This window comes from Sinocyclocheilus grahami, unplaced genomic scaffold, assembly GCF_001515645.1.
Source record: "Sinocyclocheilus grahami isolate Dianchi unplaced genomic scaffold, SAMN03320097.WGS_v1.1 scaffold399.1, whole genome shotgun sequence".
Lineage (NCBI taxonomy): Eukaryota > Metazoa > Chordata > Actinopteri > Cypriniformes > Cyprinidae > Sinocyclocheilus > Sinocyclocheilus grahami.
In genome coordinates, this window is record NW_015505578.1 from 617695 (window position 1) to 644424 (window position 26730).

Sequence of the window (26730 nt, forward strand, 5' to 3'; positions counted from 1 at the left end):
TAAAAATCCCCCCAGTGTTTTTTTTTTTTAAATATAGATAAATCCAAACCCCTTTCTCAAATCAAGCCAATCTCAGATTCCTGCCTATGTGACGTCACACAGACCCAGGCCCCTCCCACGATTGTTGATTGACAGTGGCGTCAGTCTTTGGTTTTATCACAGCTCCGCCCTGAGTGAGCTGTCAACAGTCCGCTATTGTTTCGATGCCGGAGTGGTTGTAGACAAGAATGTCTCGCAAGCGATTGAGGTGTTTTGTTGTTGGATGTAATAATGAACATAGCAGTCGTCATTTACTCCCGACATCTGAGCCGCTGAAGACGCAGAGGATTATGTTTGCTTTTGAAGGGAATGCGCCCCCGATCTACCTAAATGCGTCTATGTTCGTGTAATTCATTTAAGCTTCACCTCCAGAAGAAGTGAGTATAAGGTTTTTATATGAATCTTTGCAAATTGGTGCACAGTGTCCCGCCGCCTCCACCAGAAAGCCCCAGACTCACCGGAGGTACATAATCCTCTTCCCTGGCCTGAGAAATGCTAAAGCCGCTAAAAGAGCGCTCCAGTTCCTCATGGTCCACTGAGGGAATGGAGAAGGACGTGTCGCTCTCGACGGCCACCTGCTGCTGGACGGGTCTTCTGGACCTACGTGAGCGGCTGCTGTCCCCGATCTCATGGAACGGCGGAGGCGGGAGGCGGTACAGCGAGGGGATGTCAGTGCCTATTGGCGAAACTCCTCGGCTGTTGTTCCAGAGAGGCACACTGAGGGGATGGTCATCCAGCTGATGCCATGAGGTAGAGGGCCGACATTGGCTATTGGTGGGAGTCCCGTTGGGACCAGGATGGACAGGGGACACACTCTTTTTATTCTCGTCCTGTGCTTTCTCGCTCTTATCGTCAGGGCTGTGGTAGGGAGGAGCAGGGTAAGGGATTTTAAAGCCTAGGAGGGCTTCGGTCTCAGATCGTGGGATGCCCATATGCGTGGTGTACATGCTGACCAAAAAGTTGAGTTTGAGGTCCATTGCCCCCACCTGCACAAGGAGAGACAGCGAGGCCCTTTAGCACTGACATATATATTCTTAAAAATAAAAGTTCTAAAAGGGGGTTTACACATAGAAGAACCATTATTGGTTCCTTAAAGGGGTCATCGGATGCGAAATGCACTTTTACATGTTGTTTAAACATAAATGTGTGTTGGCAGTGTGTACACAACCACCCTATAATGATAAAAATCCACCCAGTGTTTTTTTTTTTTAAATATAGATAAATCCAAACCCCTTTCTCAAATCAAGCCAATCTCAGATTCCTACCTATGTGACGTCACACAGACCCAGGCCCCTCCCACGATTGTTGATTGACAGTGGCGTCAGTCTTTGGTTTTATCACAGCTCCGCCCTGAGTGAGCTGTCAACAGTCCGCTATTGTTTCGATGCCGGAGTGGTTGTAGACAAGAATGTCTCGCAAGCGATTGAGGTGTTTTGTTGTTGGATGTAATAATGAACATAGCAGTCGTCATTTACTCCCGACATCTGAGCCGCTGAAGACGCAGAGGATTATGTTTGCTTTTGAAGGGAATGCGCCCCCGATCTACCTAAATGCGTCTATGTTCGTGTAATTCATTTAAGCTTCACCTCCAGAAGAAGTGAGTATAAGGTTTTTATATGAATCTTTGCAAATTGCCTTTCCTAATAATGTGCTAGTTAGCAAGTTTCACGACAAATGCGGCTAAAGTTTATCGTCTCTCAGAGAGCGGCTCGGAAGAGAGGGGCGGGGGGAGCAGCGCTCATTAGCATTTAAAGCGGCATGCAACTAAACGGCTTGCTCTGAAAAGAGCTGTTTTTGACAGGGTAAAAAGGATGTTGCTTTACACTACAATTAAGAAATTTTAACCAAAGTATGTTACAGACTTTTTATTAAGACCCTAAAGAATCATATCAACTTGTGGAAAATTGGAATCCGATGACCCCTTTAAAGAACCTTTCAGTAAACAGCTCTTAAAAGAAACATTTTCTTTCTAATGGTGTGTGTACACCAAACACGAAGCGAAAATTCTCATTGCATTATCGCTCTAGATTACTTGCGGGATGTTTTTTGTGTCACCCGTGTGAATAAAAACATGCCGTAATGCTCTCCTCCATTTTCTGATACAACCGGACATGTCAAAAAGCTCTTTGCTGATTGGTTTGCGCGAAAACACGTCATGCGAATTTTCCACTTAAGTTGAAATTTTTCAACTTGCGTGTACAGATTTTTGTTTTCACTATAAAGAATGTTCTGTGGAATGGAAAGGTTCCATGGATGTTAAAGGTTCTTTATGGAACCATAGATTCTAATAAAGAACCTTTATTTTAAGAGTGTACGGTGCTACACCAAATGAACTTGATGTAACATGCTTCACCTGCTTTTCCATCTTGTTCAGACGTCCCATCATGCTTGGGTCCTCAGCCATCTCCGTGTCGCTTTTGGGCTTGTCCTTTTCTCCTGCCACGGCTCCCTTTCCCACAATCTGATCCACTCTAGTGATCCAATAGACCATCACTTCGACACATAGTCAATACACCCTCATCCACACTGAGATTCAGTGGTTAACTGTGCACTGTACCTTGTCAAGTTAACAGAAATTAGCTTTATGGAGGAGAACTCAAGCATGCGAATGCAAACATAGGACAGCAGGGTTGAAATAAGAGGGAAGATGATTGAAGCCTGATTTGCTGAAAGTGAGTATATGCCATATTGCATGCTCCATGCAATACTGCAAAGTTTTTAATCAGTATGCATTCATCAGGGACTTGGGACTTCAAAAATCAAGATGACTCTTGGAATCTTGGAAAGTGACTCTTTCAAAGCTGCAGCATTACACTAAGATGAACAATACTCACAATACTGCAGTACACTGTAGCACAATACACATCTGAGTGTTTTTGCAAAGTTATTGACAGCAGTGTTGGGGAGAAACTAACTAAAAATGAAGAAAAAACTCACTTAACTACATTTTTCAGTATGGAAATCTGATTATTCTAGTGAATCATTTATCCTAAAAGGCCTCATCTATCAAGTGTGATTCTTTCAAATATGGCGGCACGCACTGTAGCCTGTATCATTTTATATTAAAGCGCTTCACATTCAGCAGCGGCAGCTCTTAAAGTAATAGCAGCCAAATACCCTAATAACCCAGCTGCTGTGGCGTCTGTTAATCAAAGAACAAAAGGAAAAATAGGAAATCAATAACTTTTGTAGGTTTATGGATTCATCTATATTTAATTAAGAATTTAGTGTTGATACCTTTATTCAATTTCTGTATATTTCCTACTTGCTGAAGGGCACAGGTAAATATGACATTTATTATAATGGGTTTATGTGAAGATTGTTTTAAATTCACTTAAATTATAAGTTTAAATTTAAAAAAAATCTAAATTATACTGTAATGTTAGTATAGTCAACATTACATATAATCAATGGTTAAATATTAGGGAAATAAGAAATAAGAGTAGTGTTGGTATCAGTGATACTCTCCTTCAGTCATAAAAAGATGCCACTAAACAAATATTAAAAATATAATGTCTTTATGTTGTTTCTACATTAATTTGAAGATTGATTGTATAATTATTGCAATATAAAGGTATATTTTAAAACTTTAACTTTAGATGGGATTAATCGCAATTAATCGTGACTAATTTCAGAAAAAAATGTGCGATTAATTAGTTATTTTTTTAATTGATTGACAGCACTAATATATATATATATATTTTATATTTTATTTTATGTTGCCCTTTTCAGCCCTTTATGCCTTATATAGAATTGGTTAGAATCTTTTTGTTTTGTTATAGTTAATTAAAACTTAAACTTTAGTAAAACTGAAAATGAAATAAAAATAAAATTTAAATAAATGTATTATTTAATTACATTTATAAAAAAAAGCACAATGAAATTACAAAACAAAAATGGTTCAACCAAACATATAAAAATAAAAGCTAATTCTAAATTTTAAAGCTACAATAGTATATAAATACTAAAATAACTAATAGTAAAATAACACTGTCTGAATCTATCAAGCAAAATCTGTTCAATTAGTTGGTTTATGTAAATTAATAATAAAATAGCTTCATCAATTCAAGTGCCTGCGCTGCATATTTGGTCTACTTTTTTTATAACAGAATATTTAGTTAAATGGTGTTGTTAGTTATTATTTGTATACAAAATAAATTAATAATAATAATAATAATATAGTTTGGTACTGTCATCTTAATTGAGATTCATATTCATTTGTTCAAAAATCCAGCAAATTATATCATCAGAAAGAATTTGCGCCCTTAAAGTAGCTTCCCAACAATGTTAGTCAGACATACTGCATCAATGGCAGGGAATTTGACTTACAAAATAAATAATGTGGGGAAACAAATGAAAAATAATCCAAAAATGTCACCGGGTTCCATGCCTTATGATGCTTTGTGTGTTACACACTGTACGTTTAAGTTATTCTCTCTTCTTTAAACCCTGGAACAACATGCACAACTGCATCTGTCCCCCGTTAAACAGGCTGCATGGTCACACCATAGTGTGTTGAATTATTGTGCAGCAAAAACACTTTTTATTAATCATAAATTAACTTTTCAGATGCTCATTATGGATAATTATATCTATCCAAAATGTAAATCTTTCTCAAGGTGAACATAGAATAACCAATCAAGAAACAATCCAACCAGTTAGTGACAAGTTTTCCCTCATGATTTCAGTCATTTAAAGGGGTCATATGATGCGATTTAAATTTTTCCTTTCTCTTTGGAGAGTTACAAGCTCTTGGTGCATAAAGAAGATCTGTAAAGTTGCAAAGACTAAAGTCTCAAATCCAAAGAGATATTCTTTATAAAAGTTAAGAGTCAGCCACGCCTACCTAAAACGGCTCGTTCAGTTTTACACTTTACTTTAACTCCCCCACATGTCTACGTCACGATGTGGGAAGATTTGCATAACGCCACCCAAATGTTCACACAAACAAAGAAGTCGTAGCTTTTATTCTCGCTGTAGTATTGTTGTTGCCACCGCCATGTCGTGAAGACACTGTGTGTTTCGTTGTGAAAGCTAAACTACTTTGTTTGGTCTTCCAAAAGAGGACGATATCGCTTTGTCATGCCTGGAGCTGATCCGTGCTGGTCGCTGAGGAAATACTTCAACTTTACGCTGTGGATCGCCGGATGGGCTTTCACCGTAGATGAAGCGGAGTCCAGCCCGGAGTCATCACATGTCTTTCCGGACGCTCCTTCGTCGAAATTGCCGGCCGTGCCGTTCTCAAGTGCGCCGCCTCTGCTCACTCTAACCCTCCCGCCGTTCCTCACGTTAGCCGCCGGCCTCTGCTCACTGCAGGCCCCCGATGCGGCGCGATGCAACGCAGCGTGTACAAAGACAGTATAAGTCATTATAATCCATAATTATGTCCCCACTGGATGCAACGAATGCCTCGTTTATTATGGGTTTTCATGTTTTTGAATCATAGCTCCGGTCTGACAGGGCATCATCACAGTATGGTAAGGTGCGTAACATTTCCGTCACACGCTTAAGGTATTCGGCCAATCATAACGCACTGGATAGCTGGCCAATCACAGCACACCTCGCTTTTTCAGACCGATGAGCTTTGTAAAAATCGACGCGTTTCAGAAAGGCGGGGCATAGAGGAGAAACAATAATGTACAGTATGTGGAAATAATGTGTTTTTTGAACCTTAAACCGCATAAACACATTTCCTTACACCAAATACACAAAAGAATGTTATTTTTAGCAGCATCATATGACCCCTTTAATTGTCATGACACTGCAGTTTTTAATCCATTGCTGTCCAATAATAAACCCATTCAGCCTGGGAAAGCTAATGGTGAATGATTACGTACTTCTTGTGACGAGGGGTCGAGGGGGGAGGGGGACCCACAATCAAATCTATCCTGGCAAAGTACACAGAGAGAACATGGATACCAAGCATCATCAAGCAACACATGGAAACCACTCCCTGTACCCCAGTGAGGACCGTTGACAAATAAGAAAGAATATATTCCATACATGTCTGTTCTCACCCACTTCTAGGAACAGTGTCTCATGTTTACATGTATGACAGAAATGGTTTTGGCTGTTGGAATATATTGGTATATGTGTGGATGTAATTTCACAACATATATGAGGCTTATTTGAGAGAAAAGGAGTGAAACTGAATTCAAATAATTTTGAATGTGACACAAAAAATAAAACCACTGTGAATGTGATTTTGATCGAGCAGTGTTGAAATCTCATCCTGCTTTAGACTTTTTAATCTTTCTGTAATACCAAATAGTGACCACCAGAGGGTGCTGCTCACAATTCAGCTACAGCTCTTGCCAAATACTGATTGACTACTGAAGCAGGTGGATCCTGTCATTGTTAGGTTACCGCAATGGTGAAAACTTTGTGATGTGATTCTTCTGTTCTAGACAGACTGAAGTCTTGCCTGGACTGAAGGTTTTTGATGCGTGACAGCATGTCCAGATGGCCTGCTGAATACTGCTCTATCACATCCATCACATCATAAGGCCTGAGGCTCTCTTTAAATCTCCTCTTAGACACCAGGAACCGCATAATACTGGGGAAGACCAAATAAGACTTTAATTAGGGTGTAACATATCTGACAATTTTCAAAGCAATACTTATAGAATTTAAAGGGGTCATGAACTGAGAAATCAAAATTCCCTTGATCTTTCGAGATGTCATTGTGCTATAAAAACATTCTGTACGTTTCAGAACTCAAAACTTTCTCGTTAGTCTAAAAACAGCTTATTTTGAAGCCAATCTGCCAAAATGACAGGTTGTGCCACTTTATGATGTAATAGTGTTGATAAGCACCGCCTCCACAGAAGATCAACACCTGCCTCTACATCACTGTCTGTTTAGCCCCGCCCACCGATTTGTGCGCATAATAGGTAAATGACAAGAGTAGCAAATGCAGGTCTATGCAGAAACAAAACGATAAACTTTATTTGATGAACTTCATTTTCAAACAGAACGTTCTGATGAGGGGGGTTAAAAACAGTACAGAAAATAGCCTATTACTTCTAAATTATAATTGTTTTTTGATATAAAAATCTTGATAACATAAGTGGACATCAGAGAACAGTACAAAATAAAAACAGGCAGTTCATGAGCCCTTTAATAAACATTTGATAGTCCCAGCAGTTAAATTACTGTTTTCAGCATTTTTTAATAATTATTATTAATTAAAAAATAAAATATATGCATAAATATTTCATTATTTAACAATTGTGATTTAAAAAAAAGTTTTATTCTGTTTTTAACAATAATTGTAATTATACTGAATTGTTGTGAGAGCAAATATTTATACCTCTAGTCTTTTTTAGCCCAGAGATTGGTGCCTCTTACCAGATTGCTCTGATGGTGACCTTGAGTCCCGGAGACAGATCTGGCGCAAACTCAGAGTGGAAACCTCGGTCATCCCCAAAATCTTCTGGAAGACTTGCCTCTACAACACACAAAACAACAGGCTGCTCCCAATGTAAAGAGTCCTAATGTTAACAAAGAACAGTCCTGTGACAAGATCAAATATTACAGAAAACATCTGCAGAGTATTACAGAGACATGCTCGATAAACTGCACTCCACAGTATACAACAGTTAGTTCCAGTTCTTGAATTCGATTGGCTGAGCAGCGTTCCAAGAGTGATATTTACAGTAGTCCAACAGCACTGTGACTTTTCACTGTTAGTATCACTCTGCCTGTCTGCATTCCCACCGTTCTCGACCAGAGTATCAAGTTGAAGTTGTGTGAAGTTTCTTGAACTAACAACTTATTTACAGAGCTGTTGTATAAAATCAATATCACACTTGCAAATGATGATGTTGTTCTGAATATCAGCATGACTGTAGGAATGAGACTTTGCCCAGCTATGCTGAAATGCAGTACAATAGTTGCTCATGTGATATTGCTAGAGTAAAACCCATCATAGATCATCGCACAGGTTTGAAACGACATAAGGGTGAGTAAATGACGACAATTTCAATTTTAGTGAGAACTGTCCTTTTAAAAGCACATGGAATCAGAGTATGCCCTTGAGTAAGGCACTTAAATCACAAATTACCCCAAAGTGACTTTCCTTGGAAAAAAGTAAATGCTATATGACTAGTGAGATTTTCCAAAAATGTAAATTAATTTATTCCACACTTCAGAAGTGCTCAGGGGAAAAGAATTAGATGAAAAAGAGTTGAGCACGGTCAAATTTCTGCGGCTGTGAAACTGATATCCCTCCTAATATGTCGGCATTAGTCAGAAGCTTCAGGCATGCTTTAATATTTATGTGCATTTGGAGCTGAAACAACAGTGTTACTCATGCATGAAGCACTTACCAGAACCTGCTAGCCTGAGCATTTACTGCAATAGCACATGTGAGAGAAAAGTTTGTGCACCTAACAAAATCTAACAAATTTCAACCCCCTGAAAAATGCTGGTTAACATGTAAAGCTGGGACAAACAAGCTTAAATATTAGTACTACATGTGTCATCTTTATGCCATATGAATGAGGATGTGACAGCCGAAAAAGCATATCCTATTCAAATGACAGTAACAACCAGCTAGTCAAAACTGCACAAGACCGATTTCTGGAAACAAACTTGTTTCCTTCATAAGCGGAGAAATTCTTTCATGCAAGTTAGTGCAAAGTACTTGATGGAAAGTGTAAGTTGCAAAGTGTTTCATTAACACCTTCATTGAACACATTCTGTCATGGGATGAGCGTGAGACTGATATCCAGGCTGAGACAAATGAGTAACATCTTCTTTGCTATACTGTCGCACTTCACCGTCATATGGTTGACAGATAAGGCTAATATAGCTGCTGTAAAAACTATCCAAGCATCAGAGAAGGAATTCATATTTTGCGTGCTGCTTCAAGTGAGATGAAACTTTCAGCCAAGCGTTCATGACAGAGAGTGTTGGATGATGGGCAGATCTGTAAAGATATGCTGCAGCTTGGTAATTAAGGAGCCATTTTTAAAACATGCATAGTGTTTCTTTAGCAGACTGGTGTTGAGATTTTTTTTGGACTAGTGCTAAAGAGATGCAGCCCCAGACAACATAATTTGTCTTACTGATTAAGCCCTCAATTGCTGCCGAAATGTGAAGAGAAAAAGAGAAAATGTGAAAGATAGAGAGAAAGAAATAGAGAGAGATGGTCAAAGATGACAATGACTTCAACCATGCAACTGTATAACACATGGTGTCGCTTATATTAGGCTTATTTTACATTATATATATTAGGCTTATTTTACATTATAAATGGGGGATATTTGCTTGCACATCATTATAAAGCACTTTCCGTGAAAACGATATACTTCAATGTCCAATGACTTAAAAAAAACAAAAAACATTAGAGGTACAAATCCCATGTTTTTTTTTAAAGAACTTTTAGATGGGTTAGTTAAACTATCAAGTAACATAACGATAATCTAGCATGGAAAGAAGCAAGTTGTAAACATATCAAATATCTGTAACCCTCCATTAAAATGGTGATTTTAGCCCACCTCAAATGTCTTGACTGTAACCATAAAAATCATACAAAAATGTCCTAATTTAAGCAATTTGTTGAATTGGTATTCAATTTATTGTAGTAAAGAACAATTTTAATTTAGTATTATAAACTATTAAATAATTTTAAATTATTACATTTAATTAAAAAATATATATTATTTCTTAAAATTAGGGAACACAAGAAATAATATTATATGGACCATTTATGGTAAGGTGAGTAGACAATAAATAAATAATGATTCATGCTTTTTTTTAATTTTGCAAATAGTGTTTTGACTGCATTCAACATTTTTTAATTAAGCTACATTTTCAACCCTGTTATTTGTTCAAATACTCATTGTGGCATACCTATTATTATTTTTAATCAATTATTTACAATCAATATATGAATGTATTTGTTTTTTATGTTTGTTGCTAGTAAATAACAAAAGCACACATTTTAGAATTTGAAAAAGTGTTTTATTTATTTAAATTTCTAAATTTTAATATTAGGGCTGACAAAATGGCAAACCTTATAGAAACTGAATTGGACAGAATATGTTGTTTGGCTTTTTTATACCGTATTCATGGAAAACCCCCAAAATTGTATGATTCAGGAACTGAAATCTATTTCTCGTATTGCTTATGCTGTGGTGTCACTGCTACATAAGATATTTATACAAATTAATTTAGCTGAGGTCTTTGATACTGTTTGTTATTTATCAAACATAATATTTTGTCATTTCTACCAGGTGGCCTTTGTGAGAGCAGTTATTGCTGCATTGCCGTGCTTACAGATTCTGATTAAATATAGTCTACTTCTAAGAGAAACTGCTCTGTCATCTCTGTACTTTTTGGATCATATTTCTGGATCATGGCCTAACCTGGAGAACTCTTCATGGCGAAGTCCTCATCTTGCAACTCAATCAGCACTTTATTTTTTCCAGTAGAGAGAAATGAGAGAGAAACCGGTGAGTGTGCAGGAAGTGAAATACAGAAAATGGATCCATTTATATATATATATATATTTTTTTTTAAGTTGAGCACTGCAGAGTTATGCCAAGAGCATAAAACAAGTGATGAGAGTAACACAAAGGGGCGAATTCACTAAACAACTGTGACACTGTAGCGAGCTGTATTTTAGCGCAAAAAACTACATCTCATTCACTAACCACCCAAAATGCAGTTCCAGGGCAAATCAGCAAATGCTCCTGTGCAAATTTCATTTAGCGTGAAATCTTCAGGCGCTTTTTGGATCATATTTCTGGATCATGGCCTAACCTGGAGAACTCTTCATGGCGAAGTCCTCATCTTGCAACTCAATCAGCACTTTATTTTTTCCAGTAGAGAGAAATGAGAGAGAAACCGGTGAGTGTGCAGGAAGTGAAATACAGAAAATGGATCCATTTATATATATATATATATTTTTTTTTTAAGTTGAGCACTGCAGAGTTATGCCAAGAGCATAAAACAGGTGATGAGAGTAACACAAAGGGGCGAATTCACTAAACAACTGTGACACTGTAGCGAGCTGTATTTTAGCGCAAAAAACTACATCTCATTCACTAACCACCCAAAATGCAGTTTAACTGACAGTCTTTCCAGGGCAAATCAGCAAATGCTCCTGTGCAAATTTCATTTAGCGTGAAATCTTCAGGCATTTACACTGTTGCCTGATTTGCAGTTCCTATCGTGAATCAGATACTAAACAATACAAATACAGTAGCATGTGCAAAAAAACAACACTATCAGCAGATGCAATTCATTCTTAGTGAATTCCCCCAAAAGCATTTTCACCGTGAATGAACTATTTTGTGGGGATCAAGCATCTAAGGGCATATAAACCCGCTCCTACAGTTACTGCAACTAAAAAGTCACAAATGGTACAGCATCAACAAGCATCTTTAGACATTAATACAATGTTCCAATGCAAAACATGCCACTTTCACGTGTTTCAGCAAGGGGACTAAACCTATGAAACACAGATCAGTTCTTCTTTTGGGCTGTTTCTTTAAATAGAAACTCGCACTTGCTGTCTTATAAATTCTAATGAATGGACTGTTACTGATCTTTTGTGCTATGACACATTAAGCAATCTAGTGTGGCATCTGGTTCTGTGCCAGGAAATTACAAACTATGCTTGCTAGCTGCTGAAGTCTCACTCAAAAAAAAGAAGAAAAGAAACCTATGCAAAGCAAGTATTGTAATGTACAGGTGAATGTATGTTTGGACGCAGCATATACTTTGCACTCAGAATAACAGAGTGTGTATTCCAATAATTGTGAGTGTGTGTGCGCATAACAACATTCTCTGACCTTCAGAGTTCTGCCGAGAAGCCCCATCTTTCATTCTGAAAGCGTGTTTTGCTTTGTTCCGCTCTGTGAAGCTCAAGCTCTTGGTCACTTTGCTTGGACTCTCTTTGACTCCCTCCTCTGGCTTGAGGGTCTTGGCTTCCTTCCCCCCGGTGCTCTTAGAGGGACTGCCTTTCTCTTTCAAGCTGGGCTTACGGCTGCGCAGCAGACACAATGAAGCACAAAAGACAAACAAAAAAAAGCAAAGGAAACAAGACAAATCATCCTGAGCCCACACTTATAAGTATTTTTCCAGTGTGGGGACAGAAACCATCCAGTGCTAAAAAGAAAATACTCAGTAAATTATATTAATGACCATACACTGCAAAAAAAGTTATTTTGTATGTTTAGCACTCTGGCATTGAAATTAATAATTAATACATTTTTGTAAGATTTATGCATTAAACAATAAAAAAATAAAATAAATTGGTGCTAATAAAAAAAAAAAACTGAATTCAGGACATATTCTCCACTGTATATAAATCTATACCTTTTTAAAATTATATTATTATACAGAAATATATATGTATTTGTTTTTGCTTGACAGTTTACGTCACTAAATAGGAGTCCATTCTGCACATCAGTACAAGTCTATCGCTCAGTACAAAATAAATAAACAAACAAATAAATACATTACAATAATACATAAAAATTTACATTAAAAACTAAAACTAAGTGCAGATGGATTTCATCAAAAGCAAATGGTTAAACAGCTAAAAGAATTTTTACTAGAAAACGTATTACTGTTTACTGATCTATTATTTTCATAATTATTCTTGTTTGCATGTTACAGCTTATAGAAATTATTAAAAGAACAGCACAGTCACATATTTACTGATATTTAAATGTTGCTATAGAAATGTTCAGCTGAAGCCACCAAAAAGAAAACACTGAAATGTAATAAATAATTGCTTAAAATGACAGTTCTGTACATTTCTAAAATGACTGAAACATGTAACCTGCAAGCAATTTCACAACTGTACATTAAAACACATTTTAATTCCTTAGCAAACACTGAATGTATCGTTTCTGCATTCTTCTATTTTAATAAAGATCAGACTTGCATGGGCAAAGATATGGATAATGGTGCTTCTCAGTCATGCAATGCAATCCACAACTTCCGGATGCAACAACAGACCCACATGCTGCCACAGCGGAAACTTTTGAACAACAAAGCAATGAAACACATGCATGCTGTCGGGCATGCTGAAAAAATACATAACTGTTATATTAAACACCTTTTAAAAAACAGCCAAATGAATAAATGAAAAAGTGAGAGACCCCAATACAACACAAGGCAGCTTGCAGAGGAGGATGGTCTCGTGGGATTGAGGTAAAAAGCCATGGGAAGTGCTTCCTGGTGCTAAGTGGGAAAGTTGATCCGCAGGCAAAACTCTCTCACAAAGCGAAACAAATGTCTGCTTCTCTGGTTCGAACAAGACAACATTTTTAGATGCTGGAGAGCAGAACATTTCTCAGCCCACCTGAGCTGACGAGAGATTCAAATACTTCAACACCGATACGAATGTGCACTATGCTGTATGTCTCAAAAAATGTTGAAATATTTCACTTGAGCTGATGATGGTACACACTGAAGGAATACATTTAGAAATAAGGGGGAAATCAAAGTCAGGAAGGAAAAAGACAAATTCAAATGCTGGAGAGAGAGAGAGAGATCTGGGCGTGCAGATGTTAGTATCTGTGTGCAACGGTACCTATTGCTTCTCGGGCAGCACCCACACAGGGTGTCTTTGTGTGAAATCTCACTACTGCGAATGTGGTTGGAGTGGGTCATGAGAGAGAAAAGATTATACAAGCAGCGGTCAAAAATGGTTTAGGCCATGTCCAAGTGTAGGACCTAAAATCAGAGGTATTTCCCCCCCTAAACCCCCCAAAAACAGCCAACAGAGTTTGAGCTAGGTGTTGTTACACTGAATGAAATGAACTGAATGAGTCATAGGTTGCACTTGATTTTACAGGATTACAATAGCAGGTCTTTTACAGAGCAGAACACCAAAGTGTGATTGTTTTCTTTAATGAGATGTTCGTTCCTTTAAACTGCATTGATTATGTTGTGCCAGTTTATCTCCCTGTAAATACCACTTGAAGATACTGTAGTATAAAGTGCAACCAGGTTGTCTTTGAATAACATTTGTGATTTCAAATGATTGCAAATACAGCAATACGGGCTGTTTTCTCATTTGAAGAACGATTATGGTGATCTGAAACTACGATTCTCTATGCGTTTGAATGAGTTTTTGACTGACGTGATTTGGGAATAGTCAAGTTTCTATGGAAAAATCCAGGACAACAAACCTTGGAGTCACTTCTAGCTGTGAGTCCTTCCTTCAGAAAAAGAGAAGCAATAAAGACATGAGATTAAAGCAGGCAACACCACAAACAAACATTTTAAACAGGAATAACATTCACAAATACAGGGAAGTTCGAAAGGCAGAGCGATTTAATGAAAATTCTGCCTTTCTTTTTTTCATTTTTTCCATTCTTTTCTAATATATTTTGATTATTATATTATCAGCATAACAATTTGAGTGAAAATTATTAGCATTTCAGCTGCGTAAACTACAAGTTTGTGTAAAGCCTTATGTTCTCAAGCATGATGTGATATAAAGAGCACTGGAGGCAAAAAAACATCTGACCATGTGTACAAAGAGTCACATAATCAATCACTTTGATTAATGAGCTAGAAATAGTGCTGAATCTGAAGAATTTCTTCTGCATTAAGTCATTAACTTTTCTTTGTTGCACAAGATTTAAAACATTTGATTATTTACAGATTTTCAATGTGGTCTCAGACTTTAGACCCCTCTTAGATATGATAATTCTAATATTATTTACAATGATATTTTAATATTTTAAATGCTCTTTAGTAAAATGACCAGACCTGAAACCAGATTTTCCCTTCAGGCTTCTTAAAATGTCGAGCTGATTTACAGGAGGGATGAGTCTTTAGGTAGAGGCAGAACAGAGAAAAGACTTTTAAAATATAAAAAAACACTATTGAGAATTAATATAAATAGAAAAACAGCATACAAACAAACAAACAAACAAAAAATGGGTCATTAAAATACAGTATCTACAGTTACAGTGGTCTACAAGATGACCGACTACCTGTACATTGGGACCGACACAGTCTGCTCATAAAAGTCCCATGTGGACAGCAGGTCTGTACGGGAAAGATTTGTGGCATAAAATCTCCAAGCTGCCTGATGTGGGGAAAAAATCATTGAAATGAACTTCTAAGGTAGTAAATGACTTCCATAGTAATACATAACTGTGTGCAGTAACCACCAACATTTCAAGCCATCTAAATCAAAGAAAACCTGATGAGAGTGAAAGTTGAAAGATGGTCCTCAATATATCTTTTTTTAACATAGCAAAGTCAACATCAACTAAATATGGTATTAGTAGTCCAACTGTATTATATTAGTAAGCACATTTATAGACACCAGAAAGGCCTACAAATGCTGATTTACTCGAAATGTGTATGGTGTGAATTACACTAGAGTTACAGGTCTGACCTGGATAAGAGCTGCAGCAGGGTTGCGACGCTTCTCAAAATGCTTCTGCCTGTGCTGCTCTTGAACCTTCAGAGCAAATCCTGAGCCCAGGATACCCTGCAACAGAGAAAACAGTGCAGAAATACAACTGTTTGTGAGCCATGACTGAAGTCAGGCACTAGAGATGCTCAACACATCATTTCGGTTTAAACTCACCGCAGGAAGAGCAAAAAAAGCTACACCGATCAAACTGAACATGGCAGCAATTAGACGCCCATTCCATGTGACAGGATACTTGTCCCCATAACCGATAGTTGTAAGAGTGATCTAGAGAACAGAAATGATTTTGCTTAACAATGGCATAGCTTAAGTGTATATACTAATCATATATTCTAGTAAGGCTCTAGGATGGTCATGTAGAGGTTATAAATTCAATCCCATGTTGGGATCCTGTTGTATCCTTGAGCCCAGTTTATGGAGTAATGTCCACAATTAGTTTACTCTAAGTTACTCTGGAGTGAAAAGATCTGCCAAAGGAGCCTAAGAGGAGCTGCCAGTTCTTTTAGGGCACTGGTCCATTTGTGAAATGGATTTTTGAGCAGCGTCTTGTTTCACTATGTTGTATCTTCTCATTTTATCTGATTAGATGGAGGAAGCAGACACTGTGGGCTTGGATGAAGCTGTAGCACTTACCAGCCCCCACCAGAGGGCGTCAGCGTAAGTCTCGAACATCTCTGCATTTTCATCCTTCTCCACTGAGTACACCAAGAAAGATGCCAGGATAAGACAAAGGAATCCAATATACCACGCCGTAATGAGTTCCTACATTTAGGGATTCAAAAATGTTAGGAACATCAAGAACATGTGATGCATTTCATACTTAAAATAAAACATGCTAACTGCATGCAATGCCATATAAAGATTATTTTTCAAACTGCTCCATGGATGCCTAAATCAAAAAGAATTAACCTGTGCCTTTTAGTCCACATCTTTTACTTTGAGACCAGAAGTTTGGGGCTAGTAAGGTTTTTAAATGTTTTTGAAAAAAGTCTTCAGTGCTCAGCATAGCAGCATTAATAATCAGTAAAAACAGTAAAACGAGTAATATTGTGAAATACTATTACAATTGGAAAAATAAATAGCTTTCTATTTGAATATATTTGAAATGTAATTCATTCCTGTAATGGCGGATTCCTGGAATAAATAAATAAATTACTCCAGTCTTCACGTCACATGATTCTACAGAAATCATTCAAATATGCTGATTTGATGGCCAAGAAACTTATTTTATTATATCAAAGTTAAAACAGCTGTGCTGCATAAAATTTCGTAGAAACTGTGATACATTTTCAGGATTTTTAATGAATGAAAAGTTTAAAAGACAGCATTTACTTAAAAAGTAATATTTTGTAACATATTCTAGACTACATTTTGCTAAATAAAATGCTCTCTAAAATATATAAATAATGTCCTGTTACACAATACAATCTTTCACCGACCATCAATAGCAAGTAGCAAGATATGGTTATGATGTAAATTAAAAGACTACTTTAAACGGTTTTGTCCAAATCTCTGAATGCAGCAAAGAAATTTGCTTTCAAACCATTTCACGGGGTGCTTAAGGCCACTGAATAGTTTTAATAGCTGCAGACTAAACGGGGTGATATCGTCTCTCCAGTAATAGAAACTAATGAATAGTAATGAATTTGCTGGCCACTGACCCATATGGCAGACTGGTGGAAATATGCTCACTCAGTAACCTACTTAATGTGAACTTTAGCAATCTCTGTGGTCAGTTAGTACACATTTACTACCCATTCATCACACAAATCCATATGTAAACATAAATAAACATTGGTCTATACATACAGTATGCATATTGATAGACAATCAATACATGAGTTTAACAAATCTGGGGCCTCATTCAAAGAAAACGAACGTGTGCACAAAAACACGTGCGTACGCCTCTCTTCCAGATGTGACCTTTATAAATCGCAAATGATCTTGAAATTGTGCTTAGCTGACTGGTGTCAAATCTCCGCCCCCTAATTAATATCATTACCATATAAAAGAGCACACACCAACAGCCGAATTTCTATGCTTTAGAATGATGAGCACAAAGAATAATAAAAACGTTACTGAGTCTGAAATTGAGGTCCTGCTGGTGGAGGTATAGAGGTTCGTGCGGGAGCGCTTTTTATTTAATAATGAGTAATTATTCAGTGGACAAACGATGTGGTGTAGTTATATTTTTTCTATTGAGTATTATCAAAATTACTACTTCTAGAAACAACAGAAATAATAATAATAATAATAGTAGTAGCCTAGTAGTAATTATAAAACAATTAGGTTTCCAAAAGTAAGAATAAACTACGAATTCAAGTAAAATTTTCAGTCATCTTATAAAAAGTGAGCCATCCTACTTTTAAAATCACTTGGTATGACAACTAATAAAAAGTTTAGCATCACGAAATTCTTGCAAAACTTTAAAAAAAAACATTATTGAAAGAAAAATTGGACGTTTCATATCATAATAAAATTAATTATTACACGATTATGGTCTGCGGTCTGAAAAAAACATGTGCATGTGATTTGGCATTTCTTTATATTTACACAGTTTACTAAAGCTGCTCAAATGTGCCATTAATGTACTGACACAAAATATATAGTGTATTTTATGCAAATGTTACTGATGTAAATGACAAAAACAAAGTTTAAGGCTGATGTCTCTATTCATTTTCACAGAAGCAAAGCAGCAGATGTTATAAATAAAAACAGTTAACAATGTTATTGAATAGAATATATTAAAACTGATATTGCATGACATAGGCCTATACTTATAGGCTACATAGACAAAACAGTCGGAGATGCGTTTCATTCATTTTTTTTCTATTTTACGCATCACTAGTAAATCAAGACTTCGCAAGTTCTCTTGTAAAATAAAATAATAAAAAAACAGCATGGAATAGCCTAAACTGTGTACAGAAAGCGAGTAAAGAACTCTCAACATTAGGCTACTAAAAAGGTCAGTTTAATCTTGCAAAAACTCCCGTTAATAAAAAAATCTGACTACACTGCACAATTAATCTCTTACTCTGCATCTTTGTTGTTTATGATGAATGCGGTGCTTGCACGTACACCGCTTTTATTATTATTGCAGCTTAGATGTTCAAATAGCAGCAGTACTCCGACTTTGCCACAAGAAAAAGTGCGTACGTCTGCTCAGACCCTGACGTGACGGAAGTATTTTTCCACGTCAAAGACCGTTTTTATAAATATGAACTTTGCCGTGGATTCAAATCTGTGCCTACGCATGTTTTATAAATGAGGCCCCTGGTGTTTAACACTTTGTCCTAACTATCCACAGTTTGATACAGTGATTGTTTTGCATTGCACAGAATTTCTGCTTTCAGTGTGGACAGAAAAATATACTCTCTCATAAGAATACAGACATGTTACTGGTCACCTTGCTGTGTGCGTAAACCACAGATCCCAGGAGCTTCCATGTGCCACCGCGGCGGTCCATTCGCAGCATTCGAAGGATCTGAAGAAACCTCAAACTCCGAATGGCAGAGGTGGCAAAAACATTTCCCTGTGAGCCAGCGGCCAGCACAGACACCGAGGCAAAAAGGACCATGATATCTGCAGAACAAGAGTTATATCAATTATCAAATGAACTCCCCAAAACGACTCTCATCCTTTAAGACATTAGAAAGGAAATGTTTCTAATTCTCTCTTCCTTCTTCCTCATCCGTCATATAATGCACTCGAGGATGATGACAGTATAATTGGACTTTATCTTTCAGCTGAGATGTTGTGAAAATCAAATATTGGACCATATGGACTTTGCAAACAAACTGCAAAAAGTGTTTGGGATCAGTCTCATATTCACTGGCGTTATGTATTCTTTTAAATCATGCACTAATGGAGTTCAAATTATTCTGCTGTAGCACTGGCATCCAGTCTATCAAGTGCCATAATTGAGAGAGTTTTCTCATTTACTGCCCCAGTAGAAGTTGGCAAAGCAGATTTTATTGTCTCTTGAGCAGAAAGAATAGCGAGAGAGAGAGAGAGAGAGAGAGAGAGAGAGAAAAGAGGAAACATGCATTATAGAAGAAAATCAGAACAGACCAAAAAAACTTAAATGATTTTCTAACCGATGATACAGAAGGGTTTGCGTGCAAATCTCAGCCTTCCTCTCCATCCTCTGTAGCGACAGCAGCAGCCGGCTGCCCAAATCCGCACAATATATTCCACACCAAACACCACGATTGTCACAATTTCCTGGACAGACAGCAGACACATCCCCTTACTGACATTTATTTGTGCTGCTTTATATATACAGTCATATAGTTATAATGTAATATAATGCCCAATGATATAAAATTAAAATAATAAATAATAAATGATCATTCATGTCAAGAACAGAATTGTTTCAAATTTGGAATTTGACAGAAATTCTAAAACTTAGTTGTATTATATAATATAAAAGTCAAATTGTTAACAAATGAGATAAACAAAATATAACAAATAGATATGAAACTTATTACAATAAAAGCCAAAAATAAAAGCCAAAAATAAATAAATAGTAACAAATCAAAAATACACACATCACACCACATCCAAGCTTTTTATGTTAAAAGAGCAGTATGTAAGTGCTTGATGGCTACTGTTACACTGACACAAACAGATCTATAAAGTGTCATGTTCACAGCAATTCACATCACCACTGGATAATGTCCAACTTGTCATGTTCTGTTAGAATGTGGAACAGGGTCTACTGTGATCTACAGTGTCTACAATGTGCACACACAAGTGTTTGATATAAAAACCTGACAGCATCACTACCATGTATCAGCTTCTGCCAGTAACTCATGTTAAACGAGGATCAGATACAAACCAGGATGTACAAGGCACTCTCAGAGCTTTTCTTGTATTCTTTGATCGTTGCAAACACTGACAGAACCAGACAGGAAAACACCAGCAGAAACCTGCAAGACAGAACAGCAGTAAATCAAACCAATAATGGAACGCTGGCTTGCTCTCTCACATGAGATATCAAAGCAACTGAACAAGCTCCAACTGATTCAATAAGTTTCAGTATTAGAAGTTATTCATTGATATAATTTGTTTTGGATAAAGCAGTTGATGCATATTCATGAAGGACATTGATCTTAGACACTTAATTGGAATGGGGCCCTCTTGCGCCTATCGTTGGTTTTCTGATCTATGAGGAAAAATACTGGCTTGAGAGAGGCAAGAATCCTAGGAGAGTTCCTGACACTCTGCAGTTAAACTCAGAGATAAATCCCTGAAGAGAGAGAAGGAGAGTGAAGTGAAATGAGACTAAATAACTGAAAGTCTTATTAGCATAAAACCTCTCTGGGCCTCACACCCATGTACAATGAGAGAGAGAGAAAACAACAATGACAGACAAAAGCATTGACAGAAAACTTTGGGGGGAACCAGAAATATTCTGAACTGACATCCAAAGCTACCTGGAGACTTCCAAAACATTTTCCTGCAGTGGTTTTGCCCCGATTCACACCATTAGAGAGGCAACGAACAATGGTTTGCGAGATGCGGCGCTGTGTGATAAAGTTAAATGTCAGGGAATCTCGACCATCACACAATCAATGAAGGCACTCAAATAACCGGTGCAATGTCTTCAATAAGTAGAAAAAAATACCTTCAGAGAAGAAAATAAAGGTCCCCGTTTCATTCTATTTTCTCCAAAACAAAAACAAAACACTATTCACTGTTATTTGATCTATAACATACTAATTTTTTAAATATTGCAGATATAGCTGCTGAGAATCCCTGAATTATTATGTTTATAATTTGCAGCTCCATCTGAGGTGCACCTACATATTCTTGTGAATAATATGCTTTGGGGTCAGTAAGATTTTTTTTTTAAGTTTGGCGTCATTCTTCTTTTAAACAGTAGTGTACATGTTCTTTTGTTGTTTGCATTCCTTTTTGTTCATTTTAGTTGACATTTGTTTCAAATGTTATCTTTTAACAAAACTATTTATCTATTTTTTTATTCCATTGCAGTGGACAGTTTCACTTTACAAAGACAATATTTAGTCATTGGCCCTGAGCCTATGTGAATCTGCATTTTTGGACTTAAGCCCTGTGAGAGTAATAAATTAGGCAGGATTCCAGACTTCTTCATTATGCAAAGAAAAACATTATGATGAAGAAACTGTAGCTATATACTATAATGCTAGCTATTAATTTTCAATAGATCAGTATTGATTTCAAACTTTTTCTGTTCCTCTAGAAGATCAAATCTGAGTTGCCGTTGAATGACTGTAAAGGTGTCAGGCATAAAATACATCCTCCCCAGTAAGCTGCTTCTTGCCCCAGGTATTAATATTATATGCCATAACAGAAACTAATCTGCTAATTTGGAACAATCTAACAGAAGGAAAGCAGTAAAACAGACTGGTCCTAAAGGGAATGAGGCCAGAGGTGAATAAATGAAGGCTGCATTAATATAGGTGGGAAACCGAGGATTAGAAAGTCAATGGTAAATCAATCAGCTCAAACGAGAATGCTCACAGGAATTCTAATCTTTACTCATTACGCATGGACAAAAAATGCTGAGTCGTGCAGAACCAGTGACATCAGACACCTGACAACACATCACATTATGAGAACTGATTGCTCACCTTGCTGCTCTCAGATGGTTTGGACTTGTAGTGGCCATGTAGTGGCTTCAGAGGATAAGGAAGTCATTTATTACGAACATGACATTAATACAGCTACACTGGAGTTTTATACTTCACTGATGCTGATGACTGCTGACAAGCAAACCTCTAAGATCTGAATGTACTGCCTTCAGGTAAGGGGCTTTACAAACTTTGTGCTTTGAAAGTGCGACCCAAGAAAATCTAATAAGATTTTCACAAACAGACAAACTGACCACAGAGGCATCAAGCACAAGCAAGACTGCAATTACTTCAGCAACAATATAGCATTTTGACATTCATTATTTGTGATACTGCTGAATATCTGAACATCAAATGTAAAAAATCTACAGTACAAACCAGTTACATAAACACAAAAACAAATAGTCATTAAGCCCTTTTGTCTTTGTCAGGCTGGTTATTGCTTTTGATGTTGGCACCAGTCACAGACTAATCTGGAAATTGTAAGGTGGCGTAGACTAAGACTATACGGGCCTGTCAAACTAAGAGATAACAAGGACACATTCTTTGAGTCAGCAGTGAATAAGGTAACAGAGAAATCGATTTGCCTCATCCACCCCATTAGTACAATTCGCTCAAAAACGAGACTCTGCAGACTGAACCAAGGACATATACAATGATTTGTTATTAGGTGACATTAAATCGGAATTCATGTTAAATAACAATTAAGTCATGTCTTAAAAGTTTACAATACTGTTCAAAAATTTGGGGTTGGAAAGATTTTTTTAAACGTTATCGAAAGAAGTCTCTTATGCTCACAAAGGTTGCATTTATTTCATTAAAAATACAGTAAATATTGTATGTCTTCAATGTCACATAATCCTTAAGAAATAATTCTAATATGTTGATTTGGTGCACAAAAACACTTATTAATCTTTTTTTTTTTTTTTTATAAAACTAATTTGAAATTGTCTGTAAGATCACTAATGTCTTTACTATCACTTTTGATCTTTTTTGTATTCATATTAATTTTTTATAATCTTATTGACCCCAATTTTTTGAGTTGTGAGTGTATATTGTTGTGTATTACATAATAGAATATTATATTCTTGCCCTTTTGACTGCATTAGCTACCAACAACTGACTAGCAGCAAAATGAAGTTGCATATACAATAAGGCACAAATACTCACTTGCATATCAAAGCATTCACCACTTCTAAATATCTCCTTGTACCCCTTTCCTTAAGCTTGAGAAATATAGGCTTAGCTGAGTCTGTACAGCATGCAAAGTGCTATCTTTGCATTTAATGCTTGTGAAAGAGACAGAAAAAAACACTTAAAGTAAGAGGCCAAAGTCAGCACACTGCACTGCACTCTCTCTGCGTGTGTGTGTGTGTGTGTGTGTGTGTGTGTGTGTGCGTGCACGCATACTAGACAGAGTAAAATAAGAATGGTGACTGTATAAGTAATGTATCTTCAGAACTCACATTCATGTCTCAGGTTGAAGTGGGAGTCTTCTATGAGGGTTGCATGACCAGCAGAGCGGACAAAGACATTTACAGCCACTCAGAATGATACAGTCTGAGGTTATGATGCTGCATTATGACAGATTGGTTTATAGGCGTCATAAGAGATGAATGGATCTCAAAGACATTTGAGGTAATGGAGCTCTATGTGTTTCTAAAAGGCTACAGAATAAGCGATGCTGTATACGCCTTGCTTTAAGATTCAACCACAGGACCAATTTCATCTCTCAAACCAAAAAATACAGAGGTTTGTAAGTGTCATAATTTGAAATAAATCCTATAGGATATTTAGAAATATAGGATCTATAGGAAAATCATGTACCTGAAGGACATCAAAAAGAATTTAAAATAAAATCTTTATAACTCCTATTGCATGGTCTAAACTGTTTAAGCTCCCTACCCAAACAGAAAAAAACATTATTTAGGGTTATAATGATTACACAATATCAGGCTAAAAAAATAATAAATAACTTCATGCAAGAACTTCAGTTTATCCTATAGGATCTTATTTGATTCTCTTTAAATTCCTATTAGAATCCTTGAGGACAGGTTCCAAATTACTACAGAAATGTTCATCTGTAAAGAGTTTTGATTAGGGACAGCTCAGCAAGATAATGATGGAGAAATATAATACAGGCCTAACAAGGATTCACAGAAGTTCATAACTTGCTTTATATTTGAATGTGTATTTTCATCCCGGCCCGGGACGATAGACTTGATATCATTATGTCATCGCGAATTACGTTAGTGCGTAAAAGAACCGATGAACCGGCTTTTTTTAACCGGCTCATTGAAACGAACTGTCTGAAAGAACCGGTTCGCGGAAAAGAACCGGATTTACCATCACTAGATCGAATAATTTAGATTTAAATAGACTTACTTCTGGCTCATTATACACAACAGACCCAAAATAGTGACAACCATGGTTTTGATATAAACAGTAGGCATAATATAATACACATGACATACTGTAAAAAAAAACTTATTGTAAAAAAAGCAATTTTTGCGTCTTTCTGTTCTGATGCAAACAGACAAATGCGCTTTTTTGACGGTCTCGCCCATGACCGCGACGTTTAAGTCGCCAGGACAATGTAAAATCACTTAAAAAATTTTTTTTTTAAATTATCGATATAACATTATTCTCGTTGTCTAGCTAATTTTGAAAGCAAAAACTCGCCTTGTATAGACAACCCTTGACGAGGCTCGGATCGTGAACTGCCTTTCAGCCAATCATTTACGCGAAAATTACGTCACCCAATTAATATTCATAAGCCAGACTAAGAAGGTCTGAAAATGGGTCCCCTCACTTTCCAGATCGTTCCTACACCCCTGTGCCACAGCAAATAACCCAGCGACGCCCCCGTTTGCATGCCACCGGCGTAGCCATGACCCTCTGGCACGGTTTTCCCCCTTGGCAAGCAACACGGATTTGTTGCCGCGGCAAACACGATCGAGCGCACTGACGCGGTAGGCTACTACAGGAGCTGACCGGTGCTGAAACCGCTGCCTAGTGATACCCTGTGCACTGAGTCTACATATGCATCGGTAATAATCTGTGAACACTTTCCAACGACTCAGTTTATGAGATATGCACAGCTGTGAAAAGCTCATTTGGCGGCCTGGCTCTGAATGAATATTGACATTTGCTGCACAGACAAAACTTTTACATATTTTCCCACTGTTTGACTGACGCTCTGCGACAAAAGCTGCAGGCAGGCCGGCCGACAACATCTCAAACTTTCAGCATTCTGGGCGGTGCAGCACAGCAGCATCTCTGTCGGTAAATGTGGGTGATTCCCACGCCACGCAGAAACGCAAATCACGGAGCACATACTCACACATAAGCGTGGTAAATGAACGCCCAGCCGCGGGGTCTTTCCAGCGCATTGTAAAGGAAATTTTGCAGTCTGCGATAACGTGCGTTTCTTTTGTGAGCGATCCTGCCCCTGGAGATGCTGGACCTCGGTCTGCACAGGATGCTGCTCCGTTTTGTGCTCTCGGAACCGGCGATAAGAAGTGCCCCGTCTCGGCTCGTCTCCGCAGCCCCGGGGTCCAGTCCCACAAAGCCGACTTTCAGTTTCTTCTCCCCTGCCGGAGGGTGATAAACTTCACCGTTGGCGGATTCTTTCACCATCCTTACAGTTTGACAGATCCAAACGAGTGTATAAAGTAGTCGTGGGCAGACATTGCCGAACCGGGGTGTGTTCTGTAGTGCGGTGGTCTCGTACTAAAAGCCAATTGAAACGCTAAGGCGAAACTGCAATGGGTAGTCCTTTATCTTTACGCCTTCCGGCTCCTGCACGAGCCTCTATATTTAATGTTTCAGCTGTCGGATTTTGGATGAAGGGGCTGATGTAACAAATTGTTGCAAGTAGTAAATAATTAGAAAGATAGCTAAATCATTCATGGAAGAAAAGGAAATAGAACTTTGCAATGCTGAAATCTTAATGCCTCCACACAGCACAATGGAGACGAGCAGTAGGTTATTCCAGCTTGGTGTCATGTTAAAAAGGGTGATGCTTACCTTAAGTAAAACATTATAAAATCTCATTAAAGGGCTGATTTCTGCACAGGTGTGCAACTACACCGTCTATAATGGGGGGAAATGGTTATTATGGCAGACCAATCAAAAGTTGTAGTTTAATTGAAAGTGCAATAAACAGTGTAGGATGTTTCATTGTTTTTAACCTCTCTCCATGCCCACTTATATATATATATATATATATATACTATAACAGTTATGTATCCTGCTCAGTGCTGTTAATCTCTAACAATGACATATCAATAGTAATTTATAAACAAATACTCTTAATTAGTTTGATATTAGCAATGCATTAAATACAGCATAAAGACAAACCTATGGTTTACTCCTGTCAGACAGGGTGACACACTGCGCTTTAGGGTATAAGGCAATTTTACATTCCTAATTAGACAATTCTGAGGCTTCAGGCCCCTGGATTTACTGCAGGTCCTTAGTTTTACCTGAAGGTGCATTCTGAGGATCTGAATATAGATATTACATTACTTCGGAAAGGAGAGCTTAAACAATGCTTTTAATTCAACACTGAGTTAAAAACAACTGGATACATGCTTACATTACCAGCAAGGTAAGTTTAAGAGCCATTTAATGTATTTATCATTAACAGTTCAG

At 37.3% G+C, this 26730-nt stretch overlaps 1 protein-coding gene across 1 annotated transcript; it reads right to left on the reverse strand.

The window, feature by feature from the left end:
* Nucleotides 1-431: 431 nt before the first annotated feature.
* Nucleotides 432-25731, reverse strand: LOC107550457 (potassium voltage-gated channel subfamily KQT member 2-like). The gene is made up of 15 exons (XM_016231741.1): nucleotides 25418-25731; nucleotides 20298-20388; nucleotides 19555-19681; nucleotides 18864-19039; nucleotides 16091-16219; nucleotides 15614-15724; nucleotides 15419-15514; nucleotides 15009-15103; nucleotides 14782-14844; nucleotides 14196-14225; nucleotides 11844-12037; nucleotides 7390-7489; nucleotides 6464-6595; nucleotides 2393-2510; nucleotides 432-1025 (listed from the first exon to the last, which is right to left on the reverse strand). The coding sequence occupies exons 1-15, from the start codon at nucleotides 25711-25713 to the stop codon at nucleotides 432-434; spliced, it is 2352 nt and encodes a 783-aa protein (XP_016087227.1). The 5' UTR covers nucleotides 25714-25731.
* Nucleotides 25732-26730: the final 999 nt, after the last annotated feature.